General features: G+C 40.5%; 1 protein-coding gene across 5 annotated transcripts in view; it reads left to right on the top strand.

Moving 5' to 3' along the window:
- Nucleotides 1-17,029, top strand: part of trrap (transformation/transcription domain-associated protein) — a 125,791-nt gene that overhangs the window by 32,800 nt on the left and 75,962 nt on the right. For 3 of the 5 annotated variants that reach the window (XM_065242537.2, XM_073815708.1, XM_065242535.2), the window contains exons 10-24: nucleotides 1,814-1,902; nucleotides 2,030-2,126; nucleotides 2,230-2,368; nucleotides 2,681-2,759; nucleotides 3,592-3,826; nucleotides 3,940-4,270; nucleotides 4,416-4,513; nucleotides 4,676-4,870; nucleotides 6,199-6,390; nucleotides 9,025-9,190; nucleotides 9,280-9,536; nucleotides 9,622-9,822; nucleotides 13,276-13,427; nucleotides 16,492-16,691; nucleotides 16,778-16,995. In XM_065242537.2, the coding sequence (XP_065098609.1) occupies nucleotides 1,814-1,902; nucleotides 2,030-2,126; nucleotides 2,230-2,368; nucleotides 2,681-2,759; nucleotides 3,592-3,826; nucleotides 3,940-4,270; nucleotides 4,416-4,513; nucleotides 4,676-4,870; nucleotides 6,199-6,390; nucleotides 9,025-9,190; nucleotides 9,280-9,536; nucleotides 9,622-9,822; nucleotides 13,276-13,427; nucleotides 16,492-16,691; nucleotides 16,778-16,995 (2,649 nt within the window). The remainder of the gene's footprint in view (nucleotides 1-1,813; nucleotides 1,903-2,029; nucleotides 2,127-2,229; nucleotides 2,369-2,680; nucleotides 2,760-3,591; nucleotides 3,827-3,939; nucleotides 4,271-4,415; nucleotides 4,514-4,675; nucleotides 4,871-6,198; nucleotides 6,391-9,024; nucleotides 9,191-9,279; nucleotides 9,537-9,621; nucleotides 9,823-13,275; nucleotides 13,428-16,491; nucleotides 16,692-16,777; nucleotides 16,996-17,029) is intronic. The other 2 variants (XM_065242539.2, XM_065242538.2) reach the window with 1 other exon arrangement.

Raw genomic sequence — 17,029 nt, 5'->3', positions numbered from 1 at the left:
GAAAGCCCTAGGACGAGTTAGTGTTTATAATTTTGGGGGGAGAAAAAGAATAATAATAATAATAATAAGTTTAATAGCAATAACAATATATTGGCTTTTTCAAAGCCAACATAATAATAATAAGTTTAAGTGCAACAACAGTATGTTGGCTTTCTCAAGCCAACATAATAATAAGTTTAATAGCAATAACAATATATTGGCTTTTTCAAAGCCAACATAATAATAATAAGTATGCAAGATAGTAATAGTGATGCTTTGCATAAATGCAAGCACCACTAATAATATCCCTGAGCAATAGTAATAGTGATGCTTTGCATAAATGCAAGCACCACTAATAAGATTAAGATGAAGAACAGTATGTTGGCTTTTTCAAGCCAACATAATAATAAGATTAAGATGAAGAACAGTATGTTGGCTTTTTCAAGCCAACATAACAACATATAACCAAATTTTCTTCTTTAGCACCTTAAGACAATGTTCACAATTAATACTAGCAGTATTAATATTTTTTTAAAGAAGAAATGTAAGATTAATATTCATTTACTTACCACAAAATCTGACTGTCCTGCAAAACAGGCTGACCAATCGATAAAAAAAAACTTGAAGCAAATAATGTTACCCACATATTCAAGACAGACCAAGGTTTGATAAGTGATATAAGGATTTGATTGAAAAATCTTTTTTATGCCCCAAACAAGACACTGAAGAGAGCGTATCCCGTGGTGCACATTGCCTGTTTAAGGGTTAATCTGTTTATTAAAAACGGCTTCTGGTCTCCTTCCCTGTGTAAAGCAGCGTTGCAATGCTAATCTTGCAGGCTTCCCTGCAGAGGGTCTTTGCTTTCAGTATCCTAACTGTGTTTAGATTTTCAGCATCGGACCCTCTCAGATCCACTGCAGATGTCATTTCGTTGCGTTAGCATCCTGCCTTGTCTCTAATGAGGTTAAAAAGCCAGAGTGTGTGTTTGGTATCAAGCATCGTTGTGATCATGGCTAGTTTAACTTCTTCGCGCTTGGTTAGTTTTTTCACCAGTTGTGTATGCGCTTTGCGCAGGCGCCGGACACACGTACTTGCTTTTTCAACAGTCGTTAAGTTTTATCGATTTAATTCATATCGTCAATTAATCGAAGATCGATTAATTGTTAACATCCCTAAAATCAACTAATGTTAATTTTGTTTTATAGTAAGAATACCTATAGAGTACCTAATCCAAAAATAGGATTAGGAAATGGCATAATAGAAGGTATAAAAAAATCCCCGCCATTGACCCCGCCAACACTTCCCTGCCAATGACAAGTATATCTGGCAATCCATATTATCGCTGTTATCCACCAGGTGGCGCTCTTCCGCAAGTTATTAAACCCGGAAGTATTGCCCTAGGGCAAACAACTGTATATCCGTGTATGTTTTGAGGATCGTTCTGAATCTGATCTCTATCAAAGTCCTTCACGTAAATAGAATTATCTCAGCTTTTTGCTCAAAATGTGGTATTTTTTTTAAGAAACCTACCAATATTTGATAGGTGATATAAAAGAATGAAGGTAGGATGAAACCTTTTTGTTTGAAAGCGGAGGGTCTGATCTTTCATTTGATATATTGTATGTTTATAAATTTAAAGAATATTTTCTGGAAGGCATTAAACTTTTGTGAAAAGCATGAAAAATGCTGGCGCTGGCTGGCACATTTTTTAAAAACCTGGCTGGGAAAGCGTTAAATAATATTTTTTTTATGATTAACTTTTTGCGTGGTTCTGCTTTGTGTCCTCACTGTTATTTTACACACTAATTGCTTTCTTGTCCAATGTCTTTCCTAGCTGTACAAGCTGAACATTCACAACGTGGTGTCAGAGTTTGTGCCCCTTATCATGAACACCATCATGCTGCAGGTGTCTGCACAGGCACGGTTAGTGACCCCTCGCTTCTCTTTGTGTGTGTTTAAGTGGGGGGTTACATCACCAATGCACCTACATTGCATAGATGCAGTTTAACATGACATGATATTTAAAATATCCTCATTATATCCATGACAGGCAACACAAGCTTTTCAACAAGGAGCTTTATGCAGATTTCATCGCCGCTCAGATTAAGACTTTGTCATTCCTCGCCTACATTATCCGCATCTACCAGGTAAAGTGATACCGGCCACCTTTTTGTTAAACTAGTCTAATAAAACTTGCTTTAATATTAAACCAGTGACCGATGTAAAGACGTGCGTTTTTGTGCGTGTCAGGACTTGGTCGGGAAGTATTCTCAGCAGATGGTGAAGGGGATGTTGCAGCTGCTGTCAAACTGCCCCCCCGAAACAGCTCACCTGCGGAAAGAGCTGCTGATCGCTGCCAAGCACATCCTAACCACAGATCTGCGCAGCCGTGAGTCACACAGATTGTTTCCAGCTAAGATATCCAAAGTGCTCGCATCTGCTATTAATTGCGCCATAGATCTTGTGATGCGTAACATCTGCATTCTGTTTGAGCATCACCTTTCGATCAGTAGCATTCAAGAGAAAAATCTGATACACTTTGCTAAATCATTAGTCATGTGGAGAAGGTTAAATGAATCAATGAAAAACTCTTACTGTTGAGACTTGGCATTGATGTATCTCATGGTTCGTGGGGCCTTCAGCTGTTGCGGTGGGCTTTAGAATCGGCAGCAGAATCTGATGGAGTCTGTTTGTGTTGCAGAATTCATTCCATGCATGGACAAGCTTTTCGATGAGTCGATACTCATTGGTTCTGGGTACACTGCAAGAGAGACGCTAAGGTAAGAACGTAGATTGAACTCCTTTGGGTTGTGTCTTTGAAACTCATCCATGTGTATACAAATCTATGATGGATTTTAAACCTATACGGTGTTGTAATTGTATCATTTGGGCATAATTCCAAAGTCTCAGCATCAAGTTTTCATAAAGGGTATCCCAGAATGCCTGGTGACAAAATCATTACATCAATAATTTTAGCATCCAAGAATACATTGTGGGTTCCATGCAACTCTCTAGGTTTTGGATAGTCGTAGATGTTTTGTTGTCACTCTTTTACAATCTCTGTACTGCTGGAGGCCATAATCTTTTTCCTCCTTAGTTTCTGTCTAAATGCAATCGGGAAAATAAAAGTTGGGTTTCCATCAACTGCAGCATGTCAGAATTGATAGTTAATGGTGCGTGACTGAGCTGAGATGCCCCGGTGGGCAGAGAAGATCCAGGTGTCTATCTTTATGTGCCAGGTTCTCCTGGTGATGCCCACTGTCTGTCTCCCTGTCCCAGATGTCATGTGCCTGCCAAACATCCCCTTCTTTTCATTCACAGTACAGCCATCAGCTATCAGAAGGCAAATTTGGCAGGACTTGCGATATGTCAGTGTCATTAGTGTCCGCTCATTCTGAATCTCTGCTTCAACCTTAGCTACTATCTGACATGGATTGTTGTTAGTTTTAGATGTTAGTTTTAGCAAAGGGTCAAGCGTTATTTTTTCTTTTGAGATATATTTTTTTATCAATTTCGAATTGGAAATTTATTTTTATCACATAAATCTATTTAGAAGCCAGACTATTGTCTAACAAAGACAGTCGTCTGTTAACTTTCTCAATGATGTTTTAGGCCCTTGGCATACAGCACACTAGCAGACCTGGTCCACCATGTTAGGCAGAACCTCCCATTGACGGACCTCTCTCTAGCTGTACAACTGTTTGCGAAGAACATTGATGATGAGTCGCTACCCAGCAGTATTCAAACCATGTCCTGTAAGCTCCTGCTAAACCTTGTGGACTGCATCCGATCGAAGAGTGAACAGGAAAACGGCAATGGCAGGGACATTCTCATGAGAATGCTGGAGGTGAGATGGTTTACGTTGCCCTTACGCAGCCACGAAATTCGATTCTTTAAACAGTTTGTGAGTTGAAATAAATTGATCTGATGTAAATTATTTAAATCTTTTTGTTTCTTAAGGTTTTCGTGTTAAAATTCCACACCATTGCGCGTTATCAGCTTGTGTCCATCTTTAAGAAGTGTAAGCCCCAATCAGAGATGGGTGTGGTTGACCCAGGGGCGTTACCAGGAGTTCCAGCCACCCCTACTGTTGCTACACCTGCCTTACCTCCCCCTGCACCCCCGACACCCGTGACCCCTGCTCCACCTTCAGCTGCGTCCTTCGACAGACCTGGGGACAAGGACGACAAACAAACTTTTCAGGTGTCAGACTGTCGCAGTCTGGTGAAGACCCTTGTGTGCGGAGTAAAAACCATCACCTGGGGCATCACCTCTTGCAAAGCTCCTGGAGGTAAGACGAGTGTACCTGAAGGGCAATTTATAAATCAAATGTCATTAAATGTTGTCTCTGAATTATTTTGTATGCATTATGGTACATTCCAAATTCATTAATTTCCTTAAAATGAGCTCATGTATGCTCTTGGATTGTATTGCAGAAGCTCAGTTCATTCCAAACAAGCAACTCCAGCCAAAAGAGACGCAGATCTACATCAAACTTGTCAAATATGCCATGCAGGCCTTGGACATCTACCAGGTACGACCGTCCACTGTTCAAAGCGAATTATTAAGAAAATGTGCCAACATAAAGCCTCACCTGCTCAAATCAGAGTGCAATACAGACAGTGTAAATAGAGTACACATGATCCTGAGAATTGAAGTTTACAGATTATCACAGAGCCAACCCCCTTTTGGCTAGGTACAGATTGCTGGCAATGGGCAGACGTACATCCGTGTGGCCAACTGTCAGACCGTACGGATGAAGGAGGAGAAGGAGGTTTTGGAGCACTTTGCTGGAGTCTTCACCATGATGAACCCTCTCACTTTTAAGGAGATCTTTCAGACCACTGTTCCCTACATGGTGGAGCGGATTTCCAAGAACTACGCCCTACAGGTACTGGAGCTGGGGAGGGAAAACGATAATAACTTTGTTACAATGCAGTGCTGAATTGATTAACACTTTTGTTGGTAAAACTGTATTTCGATAGTCCACCAACAGGCATTGTCCCAAATATTAGTAACTTCGCTTATACAAAGATTTTCTACTAAACCTAACAGTCCCTGGAGTATTGTCTGATTTTTTTTACGTGTACACGAACGTACAAAGCGGTTGAATGCACAGCCTTCTCCTATACGCTCATGCATGACCTACGTGTAGTACGTACTGTTACAAAAATCCACGTATACTATTCTGATGACGAAACTTGGATTTAAAGGGATAGTTTGGCCAAAAATGATATTAAACCCATGATTTACTCACCCCCAAGCTGTCCGAGTTGCTTATGTCCATTATTTTTAAGACAAACACATTTTCGGATATTTTAGAAAATGTTTTAGATCTTTCAGTTGATTAAATGTAATGTTACGGGGTCCACAACCTTCAAGTCCAAAAAAAGTGCGTCCATCTTTCACAAAATAAATCCAAACGGCGAGTATTAGTGTAGTGTACGCACTTTTCTTAGTGACGTATGACAAATTCGGAGGGTGGGGGCACAGAGCAGCAGCAGAGTAACCTCCGTAGGCTGCGTAAGCTCTCATTCTGAATGCGGACGCGACTAAGATGGCGGCTCTACCGGAAGGTAGTTTTGTTTATCATCCTGGAGCCGTTTGGATTTATTTTGTGAAGGATGGACGCACTTTTTTTGGACTTGAAGGTCATGGACCCCGTAACATTACATTTAATCAACTGAAAGATCTAAAACATTTTCTAAAATATCCGAAAATGTGTTTGTCTGAAAAACGATGGACATATGCAACTCGGACAGCTTGGGGATGAGTAAATCATGGGTTTAATATCATTTTTGGCCGAACTATCCCTTTAATGTACTGTACTCAGACCCCTTACATATGCAAAAAAACATGACCATACTTTGGTATTACTCAAGGTCAGATATTATATTTTATAAAAGTCTAGTCTAAAAATGGCATAGCAACCAGAATCGCATTGATTTGTGACCTTCGAATCGGAAATGTAATCAAATTGAGGATTTGGAGAATCGTGACGCCCCTAATGATAATAATCAAATGCTCTCTTCATGTATTATGTGTTCATCAAATACTTTCACTTCAAATCTGCTTAATTCCAGCCTCAGGCCATTCAGAAATACTGTTAATGTTATATTTTTTTTTTTGTGAAACGCATTTAAGAGTCCGCTTTAAAAGTGCTAATTTACATTTAGCACTTAAAGGGTTTTCTATCTGAGCTCTTTAATTTTTCAACAGATTGTAGCAAATTCCTTCCTGGCTAACCTGACCACCTCGGCACTCTTTGCCACCATTTTGGTGGAGTATCTTTTGGAGCGACTGCCTGAGATGGGCTCCAATGTAGAGCTATCAAACCTCTATCTCAAACTCTTCAAACTGGTCTTCGGCTCAGTTTCTCTCTTCGCTGCAGAAAATGAGCAAATGCTCAAGGTGAGTCTTTCCTTGATGTTATTCTACATACATATGCAAAAGGAAGGCTTATAAAGAAAACTGCTGCTCCTTTATTGTCTTTCGGTCAGCTAAGATGCCTAGAGAAGGTAATTCAGTTTTGGACAGCGGGAGCACCCGCCCTCGCCCAGGCTCTGAAGACGCTGTGCTATCTAACTCCTCGGCACCAGTAGGCTTGCGGCATTAATTTTAATGCGTTCTGTCAGCTATTCTGATGAGAAATGACACTTGTGCTTCAGATTGACAGGAAAGACCAAAGTGAAGGTCACTGTGAAATAGTTGAAATGAAAAGGTTTTTATATCTCTCTTCCTATGAGCCGTCCAACCCGATCCCCACTGAAATTATCTAATATTAAATAGGGTTCGTTTCAGCTGATGTTTGCAGTTTACTTTGCGCTACATTGTTGTTTTGGAAATTCCCAGTTGACTAGCTATAACAGTAGACATATAACTTTATTAATAAAGCCGATAGAAAAACAAGCTTCGTTCGATTTAGGATTTGCTGTGTGAGGTTCCCACATGTCTTTTTAATTAAAAAGTTATTTGTCACATTCAGTAGCATCAGTAGGTCTATATCTAATTTCATTTAGTTTCTTGAGACAAACTAGTGGTCAGCAGATAATAGTTTATCAATGGCCAATACAAATCTACAGAGCAGAGTCGCAGATCGCTTAAATGCCTTCGACAATAGAAAGATTGGTTGTGTGTTGATTAAGGATGCACCGAATCCAGGATTCGGATTCGACCAAATACTGGGCTTTTTGACGGGGTTCGGGTTCTGCCGAATCCTAGATTTTTTTCCACCGAACCAAACCCTAGGCTTGCGCTATGCTGGTCGACGTCACGCGGCCGTTGATTAAACACATCGGGTGCTGACGTGGAGATAAGCTTTTTCTTCCGGTGAGCCTTAGGGGCAGTTCACATTTCGCAGACGCACCTAGAAAAACAAGCATGTTGCACCGCATCGCTTTCATTATGCATAGGCTTATGGTAATTGTCAAAATAGTTTTTCCCACTTGTCATCCTGGCATAATGTTGCCTATCTTTTTTTACAGTTAAAATGAAATAAAATGAAAAATACATCGCCTTGGACGTTGTTTACTTTATTAATGTGTCTTACTGTGTTAATGGAATAAGGATGCGAGTAAGATTCGGTATTCGGTTTCCAAAAAAATTTGGATTCTGTGCATCCCTAGTGTTGATACGCAGTGATGCTAAAAGCAGCCTGTCAAAGAGATAAATGTGCTTTATTGTGAATAAACCACAGCTGTTGATCAATCAGCATCAAGGATCTATCCAGTTTATAATATTTGAAAAAGCTGTCAGTAGAACCAAAGTATACTGTAAAAATGCAAAAAAAATTGCACCATTTCAACTTATTTTTATAGGTTAAGTTAGAACTTATCACAGGTCAAAACTTAAAATAGTAGGTTGAATTGATTGCAAAAGTAAGTTGTTTTAACTTTTAAGCTGCAATTTTTTTTACAATGGTTGTAGAACATATTAACAATGTCAAATTAGCCAATCGGAGTGGCCGAAAAGTTATCAGTTCTGTGTTATCAGCCGATCACTATTCCACATGTGACCCTGCCTATGCAAACACCTGAAGTAATTTTTTTGTGATTTACAGTTTTCCACATAAAATCAATAAAAATATATATTATATTATATTAAAATATAATCTTGATTTTTTTTAATATTGACTGAGTAAGGTCATGTCAGAAATTGACATCTAATGGCACTTTTGCATTGCACAGTACCCCACGGTTTGGGTCAGCTTACTTTTGGGGGCTTTTCCACTGGGTGCAGTACGTAGTACCATATACCTTTTTTTAGTACCACCTCGGTTGGGGTTCCAAGTGAGCTGATACCAAAACGTGACTCCAAAACACTGTAGATAACTGATTGGTCTGAGAGAATCGTCACTACCAGCGTCACTGCTATAATGTAAAAGATTAGCTTTACCTTAGTGCTAGCTTGTGCTGTCTCGAGTAAATCTGTTGTCATCTGTGCTTTGCTGCAAGTTCCTAAACTCACTTTTAGCGATGAAAAACATCCACAGATTGACAATCAGGAACACCATACCATTTTTCCAGACTTGCAGTTTGTGGCGGCACATTCGCGACGCGCACTTCCGCATATATGCTCAAATGCAACAAAATGAGGCTCTGCAGAGCGTGTCGAGTGATGCCACGGCTGTTTGTACAGAAACTGTCATGTGAGACAACGCGATAAACGCGATGTGCAAACATCTATTTGTGGTGGTCAATTTTAATTTGTGGCGGACTGAGAAATTAATTAATGTATGGGAATGTACAGCATTCCAACAACGCTCTCACTTGAAGTATGAAGTCACAGCAGTAGGCAGTGCAAATATAACGACACGCCTATAATCCCTCCCACTCCGAAGTGATACTAAACTCGATGGAAAAGCTAACCAAGTAAAAGTGATGTGAGTTGGCCAAACCTGACCTGACCTAAACTGTCGGGGTACTATGCAATGGAAAGTGCCATTAGTGAAATTATTGGTTGAAATCAAACATTGATGCTTGTTATCTTAATAGGAGATGCAAATTTTTTTTCTTCAAAAAGATTGAATTTCTCATTCACTTGCAGCCTCACCTTCACAAAATAGTGAACAGTTCTATGGAGTTGGCTCAGTCAGCCAAGGAGCCCTATAACTACTTCCTTTTGCTGAGGGCCCTGTTTCGCTCTATAGGTGGTGGTAGCCACGACCTCCTGTACCAGGAGTTCTTGCCTTTGCTGCCGAATTTGCTGCAAGGTGAGCTAGGTGACAAACCATGAGAATTAAAGATGTTTGTTACCATGAGGATACTTAAGAATCACTAACTTGTCTTTGGCATCTCTTAGGTTTGAACATGCTTCAGAGCGGCCTTCACAAGCAGCACATGAAGGATCTGTTTGTGGAGCTGTGTCTTACTGTTCCTGTAAGGCTAAGCTCTCTTCTGCCCTATCTGCCCATGCTGATGGATCCACTGGTGTCTGCACTTAACGGTTCCCAGACTCTGGTCAGCCAAGGGCTTCGCACGCTGGAGCTCTGCGTGGACAACCTGCAGCCCGACTTTCTCTATGACCACATTCAGCCGGTTCGAGCCGAACTGATGCAGGTAAAACTTCTGAAATTTCGCATGGTGTGATAAAGTGGGCCTGAGTGAGTGATTGAAGTGAATTGTTAAAACTGTTTGTTAACAGGCATTGTGGCGGACGCTTCGTAACCCTGCGGAGACCATTTCCCATGTGGCTTACCGGGTGCTGGGCAAGTTTGGCGGGAGTAACAGGAAAATGCTGAAGGAGTCGCAGAAGCTGCTGTATGTTGTCACTGAGGTTCAAGGTCCGAGCATCAAGGCAGATTTTACTGACTGCAAAGCCTCCATTCAGCTGCCTATGGAAAAGGTGATTTTTTTTTCAGTGTTACTAATTTTAATTGCACATTAGCTAAATGTTTGATATTCGTAATATATTTCGGGAAATGCAAAGGAAGAGTTTAAACCATGGGTCTTTAACAGGTGGTCCGGGGAAATTTTTTCGAAAAATGAAATTGGGCATAAAACAAAAATGCATTAACAGGCCAATAATAAATATTAAGACCTGATTGAAATAAGGAGCATAATGTTTCCACAATAAAATCTATTTAGTTCATTTTAATTTCATCTTTCTAACATAACCATCATAGTAGGGTGTAAATCCAGTCTTAATTTGTATATATATTTGGGTGTCCCTGCTCTTCTTCTCTATACATTTTAAGGGTCCTTGGCCCAAAAATGGTTGGGGACCTCTGGTTTAAACTAAAGATAAATATCTTTATGGGGCATTTGTGACCTAATGTTTAAAGAGTTGGGCAGGTTGCTACTGAGGTCCTCTTGACCAAGGCACGATTCTCACAATTTCCCCGGTGCTGCAGTGATAGCTGCCCACTGTTTCAACTGTGCTTGTGTTCACTTCTGACTGAATGACTTATGAGGCACACCCGGTCCCGATTCACAGTTTGAAATCCCCTGCCTTAAAGAAGCTGTCAATGTCCATAATAAGAGAAAAATATTGCCCTATTAAGGTTCAAAAGTGGTGCATTATACACCATATTTCAATTTTTATTAAGACGTACAACACCATTGTGATGACACTTTATTTTCATCCTGTCACAAAACTTAGTATGACTTCAAAAGACTTGAAATATAGTGTATTTTATGAAATAGTTCCCTTTTAATATAAGGAAAATAATCTATTCTTTAACTTTGCTCTTTGTCACAGTGTTCAGACACAACATGAGCGTGAGAGAATGACAGCATTCTCATTTTTGGCTGAACTATTTCTTCAATAGTAAACCTATTCATATTTAATAGAACATTGTCAACACTGTTGAAAAATTATGAGTCGGGCAAAATGAGTTCTCGCACACGGATTGTCCCGTAAGGGTTCTTGTATAGCCATAAGAGATTATATCCCATTCTTCAAAACACAGAAGCAACACAGAATACACAGAATACAGAAACATCACATTTGGTTTCAGGCTTCCTCAACAGCATTCTCTATAAAAAGAAACAAAGCCAATTACTTTTATGTGTCAATTTGCCCTTAATATGCATCTGTGTGTGGGGGTTAGAAGAGGGTTTCTCATGTAATGAATCCTTGTCAAAGATGAGTGTGTGCCGAAAGACATCGTCTTCCCCAGGTAATTAAATAGATCATCAGGCTGTAAGATGCGTTCATCTCCCCCCTCATACACCCCCCGATCAATCTCTCCCTGCTGTGCAGACGGGATTATTTACTCCAGCTAATGGCTCTTCCTGCTGCTTGTCGCTGCTTGAGAAAACGCAAACTGTCATTTCTGTAATTGTGTTCACTCCACAAAGATGGATGCCACCGCCATTGTGCCGTTGCTGCTTAATTTCATTTGCATGCGCCCTGTGGTTGCCACGGGCATCAGCTGCCATTTGCAGCAGCCCAGGGCCCAGCGATATGTGTTTGGATCGACACCAACCAGCCTCAATCTTCATAACTCACTCTGTCCCCCACAGGACCGTTGCGATCAGTTTGTCCAAAGTGTGTCGATTTCGACGGCGGCCGACCTAAACAGTCTTATTTTCAAGTGGTTTTTAAATGAGATTCAATACACCACAAGTCTGTTAACCTCTCTCTACAGATCGGCTTCTGTTAGGGCTGATGGTGCAATGTTCTCGAAGGCAGCTCGGACTTGAGCCCCAAGTTCAAGTAACAGCACAGAAGAAAAAAAAAAGGAGGAGGGATGCCAGAAGAATTGCGGCTGGGCGCAATTACATATTAAGCTATTACGTAGCTATTATATGCATTTTTTTCATCAAGTTATTGTAGCCCAGTGGCAACTTGTCCATGACCATGTGGTTTGGGACCTCTGCTCTATGCCCCACCTTTCTGAAATGTGTTCATTTTTACAAATATCTCAAGCGAGTGGTGGAAATGTGAAGCTTCTTACCATATTTGGAACATCAACTCCCAACAGGAGATAATATTGTCTTTACTACCTTATATTCTTAAGGTAAAACCACACTGTAACCCCTAAAGCGAGTCATGGAAAAATTCACTTCTATATGAAGTACAAATGCTAAAGGGGGGCCAGGGCTTCACTGTGTCCTGGGGTATAGAGTATTTGAAAAATGACATGGTTTGTATAGAGGAACCTCTTGGGGATAGAGCATGTGTACAAGGTTATGTGACATTTATAATAATGTCTCAACAAGGCAGAACAGCTCAGGACCCTCAGGAATTGTAAAACAGTGCTGTAGCACCAGGTATGGCCCTTTTTTCAGCTTTTGTGCTCTTGGAAAAGGTGAAATAAATGGCACACAAGTATCAAGAGGGAGGACTCTGGTAACAGATCTCCTAACAACTCTTTCTCTCTGAAATGACCTGCTGGCTGTCAGTGGTCACGCCGTCTTCGGTTATAATTCATTCCGACAGCTCTGTATTCATGCCGTCATCCGCCTTCTCTATCCTCAAGTCTCCCTAATTAGCTCATCTTCTCCCTTGACGTGTCCCGCCACTTTAGCTTGTCTTTTTATAATTTAAGGGTTTAAAAGGCATCCAATCACTGCCGCCGAATTTTTTAATGTATGATGGGTCTTTAAGTGTCATTTCAGAGTATTTCACTCAAGCATGCAAGATTAGTACTGTCTAAGGGGCTAATCACACCAACCGCGCTTAAAACGCTTCGAAAAGCAAGGCGCGACGCACTGCCTTTTTTGTAAAAAAGAGCAGGGCGACGCGGCTTTTTATATTGCTAAGCAACCACCGAGTCAGCTGTCTTGTCAATCAGATATTGAAGCGTGAGCTGCTTTTGCTGTTAACTGTCATATTAGCAGAAACTTTAAAAATAAGGCGCTTGCTCTGACCTTGTTTGTGGGTGAGAGGTGCACAAACACGCAGGAGAGAGTGTGCGAATGTAGTCCGGTTCTTTAAAGCAACTGTAAACGTCCCTCACCACAACGTAAGGCCCGCCTCTCCCCTCATTCGATTGGACAATGGAAAGACGCGAATGACGTTGGGCGCTTCTCCGCTCTCAGCGTTAATTCAAAGGCGTGTGCTGCAGCCGGCGGCAAAACCGCAAGGCGCTCAGCGCGCATAAACAGTGCGCAAACGCTTCCTGCCCATAGAATATCATTCAAGAAAGGCGCCTGCAACTGCCATAAACGCTTTTGGTGTGACTGGCCCCTAAATGTGCCGCATAACTTGAATAAAAAATGATCTATCAGACATGTCAATTTTATCGCTTTAACTAATAGGGACATTTTATTGTGATCAGTCTTAAGCTTAGTATTAATTTTGTTGAGCGCATTTAGTCCATAAATGTTTAACGTGGTTTATTGTATTCAGGCTATCGAGACAGCGTTGGATTGCCTGAAGAGTGCCAATACTGAGCCGTATTACAGAAGACAGGCCTGGGAGGTGATCAAATGCTTTCTGGTGGCCATGACCAGCCTAGAGGACAACAAGCATGCCCTTTACCAGCTCCTTGCCCATCCTAAGTAAGACCACCACTTGAAGATTTCTTATGTACTGGCAATTTTTGTTGATTTGGTGATACCAAGGCACTGGCTATGCAAGCGTCATAAAGCTTTTTGTAGCTAATATGTATTGTTTAAGCAACTCCTTACTCCAGTACTGCCCTTTTTAGAGCGCGTCACGTTATTTTTTTGCACGGTGTTATGCAAAATTTGTGGCGTCAAGGTACATGATGAGTGATTCTTGTGTTTTAATTCTGACATTGTATTTTTTTTATACTAGGAAATTTTAAATAAGTTTTTTTGATATACTAATGGTAGTAGCTGTAATAATTATTCATTGGCAAGTTAGCCAAATAATTAATAATCTAATAAAAAAAATCATCAGATAAAAAAATTAATAGATTACTCTAACTGGAAAAAAGTAATCAATAATCAATTGGAAAAAAGGTTAGCTGCAACCCTAGCCCAGTTTCCACAATAATTTTTTTTTGTAAAATCAAGAAAATTCCTGCTCTCCTTTTTTTTTAAGTCATTCAAAAATATTTCACATTATTAATTGTTGCAAGAGTTTCACATTGTCTAATTAATTAGCTTGCAACACGTTTATAATGTGACTATGCATGTTAGGATTGCACGGTGCTGACAAAAAATGCAATGTGCAGTAACTAAATATACAGTAGGGGTGCACGATTCAGAAAATTTCACGATTCGATTTGATTCCGATTTTTAGGCCCAATATTCGATTCAAAATCGATTTTCGATTAAAAAACGATTCGCGATTAAAAAAAACGATTCACAGTGTGTAAATGTAGTTTACTTTTTCCTATGTGACTGATTGTAATAGATATACAATTTTAAAGAAAAGAAACACAACAAATTAAATGTAGTTTGATATTACTTTATGTCTTTATGCAAAAAAAAAACAATTGTGAAGCAATTAGATGACCCCTTTTATCAAAGTCTATTAAATACAGTAATACAGTATATGAATGATAGACAGTGCAGGTCCATAGATTATAAATGTGACTGGTGTTATAATGGTTATTATTTCTATTAGATAGAGCAGAAGCAGGAAAAGTGCCTGTCTTTCTATTTCTCTCTTGCCGATTAAAAAAAAGCTAAATCCACTCATTATTTCAGATTCAAAAGTCTACCTGCTGTCCCAGTGACAGGAGACTTTACATTACAGCTTTGCATTTTGTAAATCTTGAGTCAGCTTGAGCTTTGATCGGTCAGTGCAATAGATTTGAGAAAATATATGGTTTATTAATAATAATAGAAAAGAGCCAGTTTTTATCGCCATAGAAACCGTTGGCACGCTGAAACTGCACGCAAGCTTTAGCGCGGTAGCGCTCACGGCCATTCTCCGTTCGACTCGGGTTTTAAACACAATATTAATCAGACTTGGGACCCAAAGTAAGTGAAGTCATCTAATGTTAAATCTCTGCTCAAGTTCAGAAACATGAAGGATACAATGTGACATGAGCTTGTTCACGTCGCATCCCAATTCATTGAACAGAGAGCACGTGAACGCACACCGAACTCATCATGTCGCACACAAAATGTCATTATTAAAGAGTGTCATCATCACAGAAAAACAAAAAAGATAAAATTTGATACCAGATATACTTAGGCACTTGTTAATATAACTGGGCAGCGCACCCAAGTAAAGTCAATGCGTGTGGGAAACACTGTGACAAGAGTGTGCAGGCGTCAGAGTGAATACGACGCAGCAACGCCATCTATGGGAATACTGAGATAAACTCATTTCAGGACAATAGTAACACGGCATAACAAAAAAAATGTATGAATCGATTTTTGTAAAACTATGAATCGATTCTGAATCGGCAAAGCTTGAATCGCGATTCAAATGTGAATCGATTTTTTTGCACACCCCTAATATACAGTGCAATACAATAATACTTTACATTCGTAAAATCAATCAAGTGTTTAGATTTTTTGAAAATATGTAAAAAAAATGAAAACATTGGTAATTTTACTGTCTGTCAGACTTTGGCTTTGCATCTGAGTGTCTTTTTGTTACAAACAACAAATTTAAGTAACAGAAAAATGTTTGAAAATATTTATTGGCCGATTCCAGCTGATATATCGGTCACTGCAATAAATTTTTCTATATCTAATTAAAATTATACAGTTATTGCAAACCATTGCAGTAAGCATATTGCGATGATCACATTGTGATATTTCTATCTTGCTCTGACTTGCAGACCGACTGCATTGTGTTCTGGGGTTTAAACAAACCAGCCTCTGCATATTCCACTTTTTTACCCATGTTTGTTGCTCCTCTGGGTCCCATCCAGCCTGGCCACTGCTGTCTACAGTGTTAAAAGGGCTAATTACTCAGAGATGTATCAACTGGCTGTTCAAGAGGCCGGGAGGGTCACATTACACAGCCATTGATCTCCACGCTGAGGCTAATTGACTGTACTTTATCTGTTTACCCCAAAAGCCAGTCGCACGACCCCCTGTAGAAATAATCTAGCGACGGTTATATGGCAGGAGAGCCGTCAACGCTGTCAGATGTCTTGATTCATGACAGCCTCTCTCCCTGTTTCAGTGTGCCACATTGCGTCGGTCACCATGAAAGGCGGACCTTTCAGAGGGCTGAATGCTCTCTTAATATCGCAAATGCCAGGCTGGATAATGGAGTCTCTTTCGAGTGGCGGCATTATGAATTTGAATTGATCTGGCTGCTATCCCCGCCTCTCCGTGGCTAAGTCTTCTCCTTAAGCCAAGCCTTTTAAATAGCGATAATGAAATGAAACGATCCATCACTAACGCCGCTGGCTTTGACATTATAAAACACAAGGCCTAGCACGGATAAAACACGCACTCCATCACGGTGGTGCTATCAGCGGGGGTAAATAACCAAACATGAGACAAACCGTCAGGCAAACACAAAGACGGTCTCCCGCGGCGCTCAGCTGTCCAAATTCAAAAAGCCTTTTATGCTCTGTAATCAAATCAAATCGCCTGATTGGGTTATTCAACCTCGGGTGCATGTAATGGAGCGAGTTTGTGGATGTGACTTATGAGCTTAATTCCTTTTGCTGGTTTTCAACAGCTTTACTGAGAAGGGGATCCCCAATGTGATCATATCACACCGGTACAAAGCCCAGGACACTCCGGCGCGGCGGACTTTCGAGCAGGCTCTGACAGGTGCCTTCATGTCCGCCGTCATCAAGGATCTTAGACCTAGCGCTTTGCCTTTTGTGGCAAGCTTGATACGACATTACACCATGGTGGCTGTGGCTCAGCAGTGCGGTGAGGATTTCTGTCGTTTGTTAACTTTATCCATAGTAAAATTCTTGACTTGAGGTTGTAACATAACTTTTAATCTCGTGTCTTAGGTCCCTTCCTCCTGCCATGCTACCAGTCGAGCAGTCAGCCCAGCACAGCCATGTTTCACAGTGAAGAGAACGGCTCCAAAGGGATGGACCCGCTCGTGTTGATCGATGCCATCGCCATTTGCATGGCCTATGAGGAGAAAGAGCTATGCAAGATTGGAGAAGTGGCGCTAGCTGTCATTTTTGATGTTGCTAGTATTATCCTGGGCTCTAAAGAAAGGGTAAGGGGTTCCTGTAGATATTTGACCTTCAACA

The sequence above is a fragment of the Paramisgurnus dabryanus genome, chromosome 1 (genome assembly GCF_030506205.2).
Source record: "Paramisgurnus dabryanus chromosome 1, PD_genome_1.1, whole genome shotgun sequence".
Taxonomy (NCBI): Eukaryota; Metazoa; Chordata; class Actinopteri; order Cypriniformes; family Cobitidae; genus Paramisgurnus; species Paramisgurnus dabryanus.
This window is presented reverse-complemented; position numbering and strand designations above follow the sequence as displayed.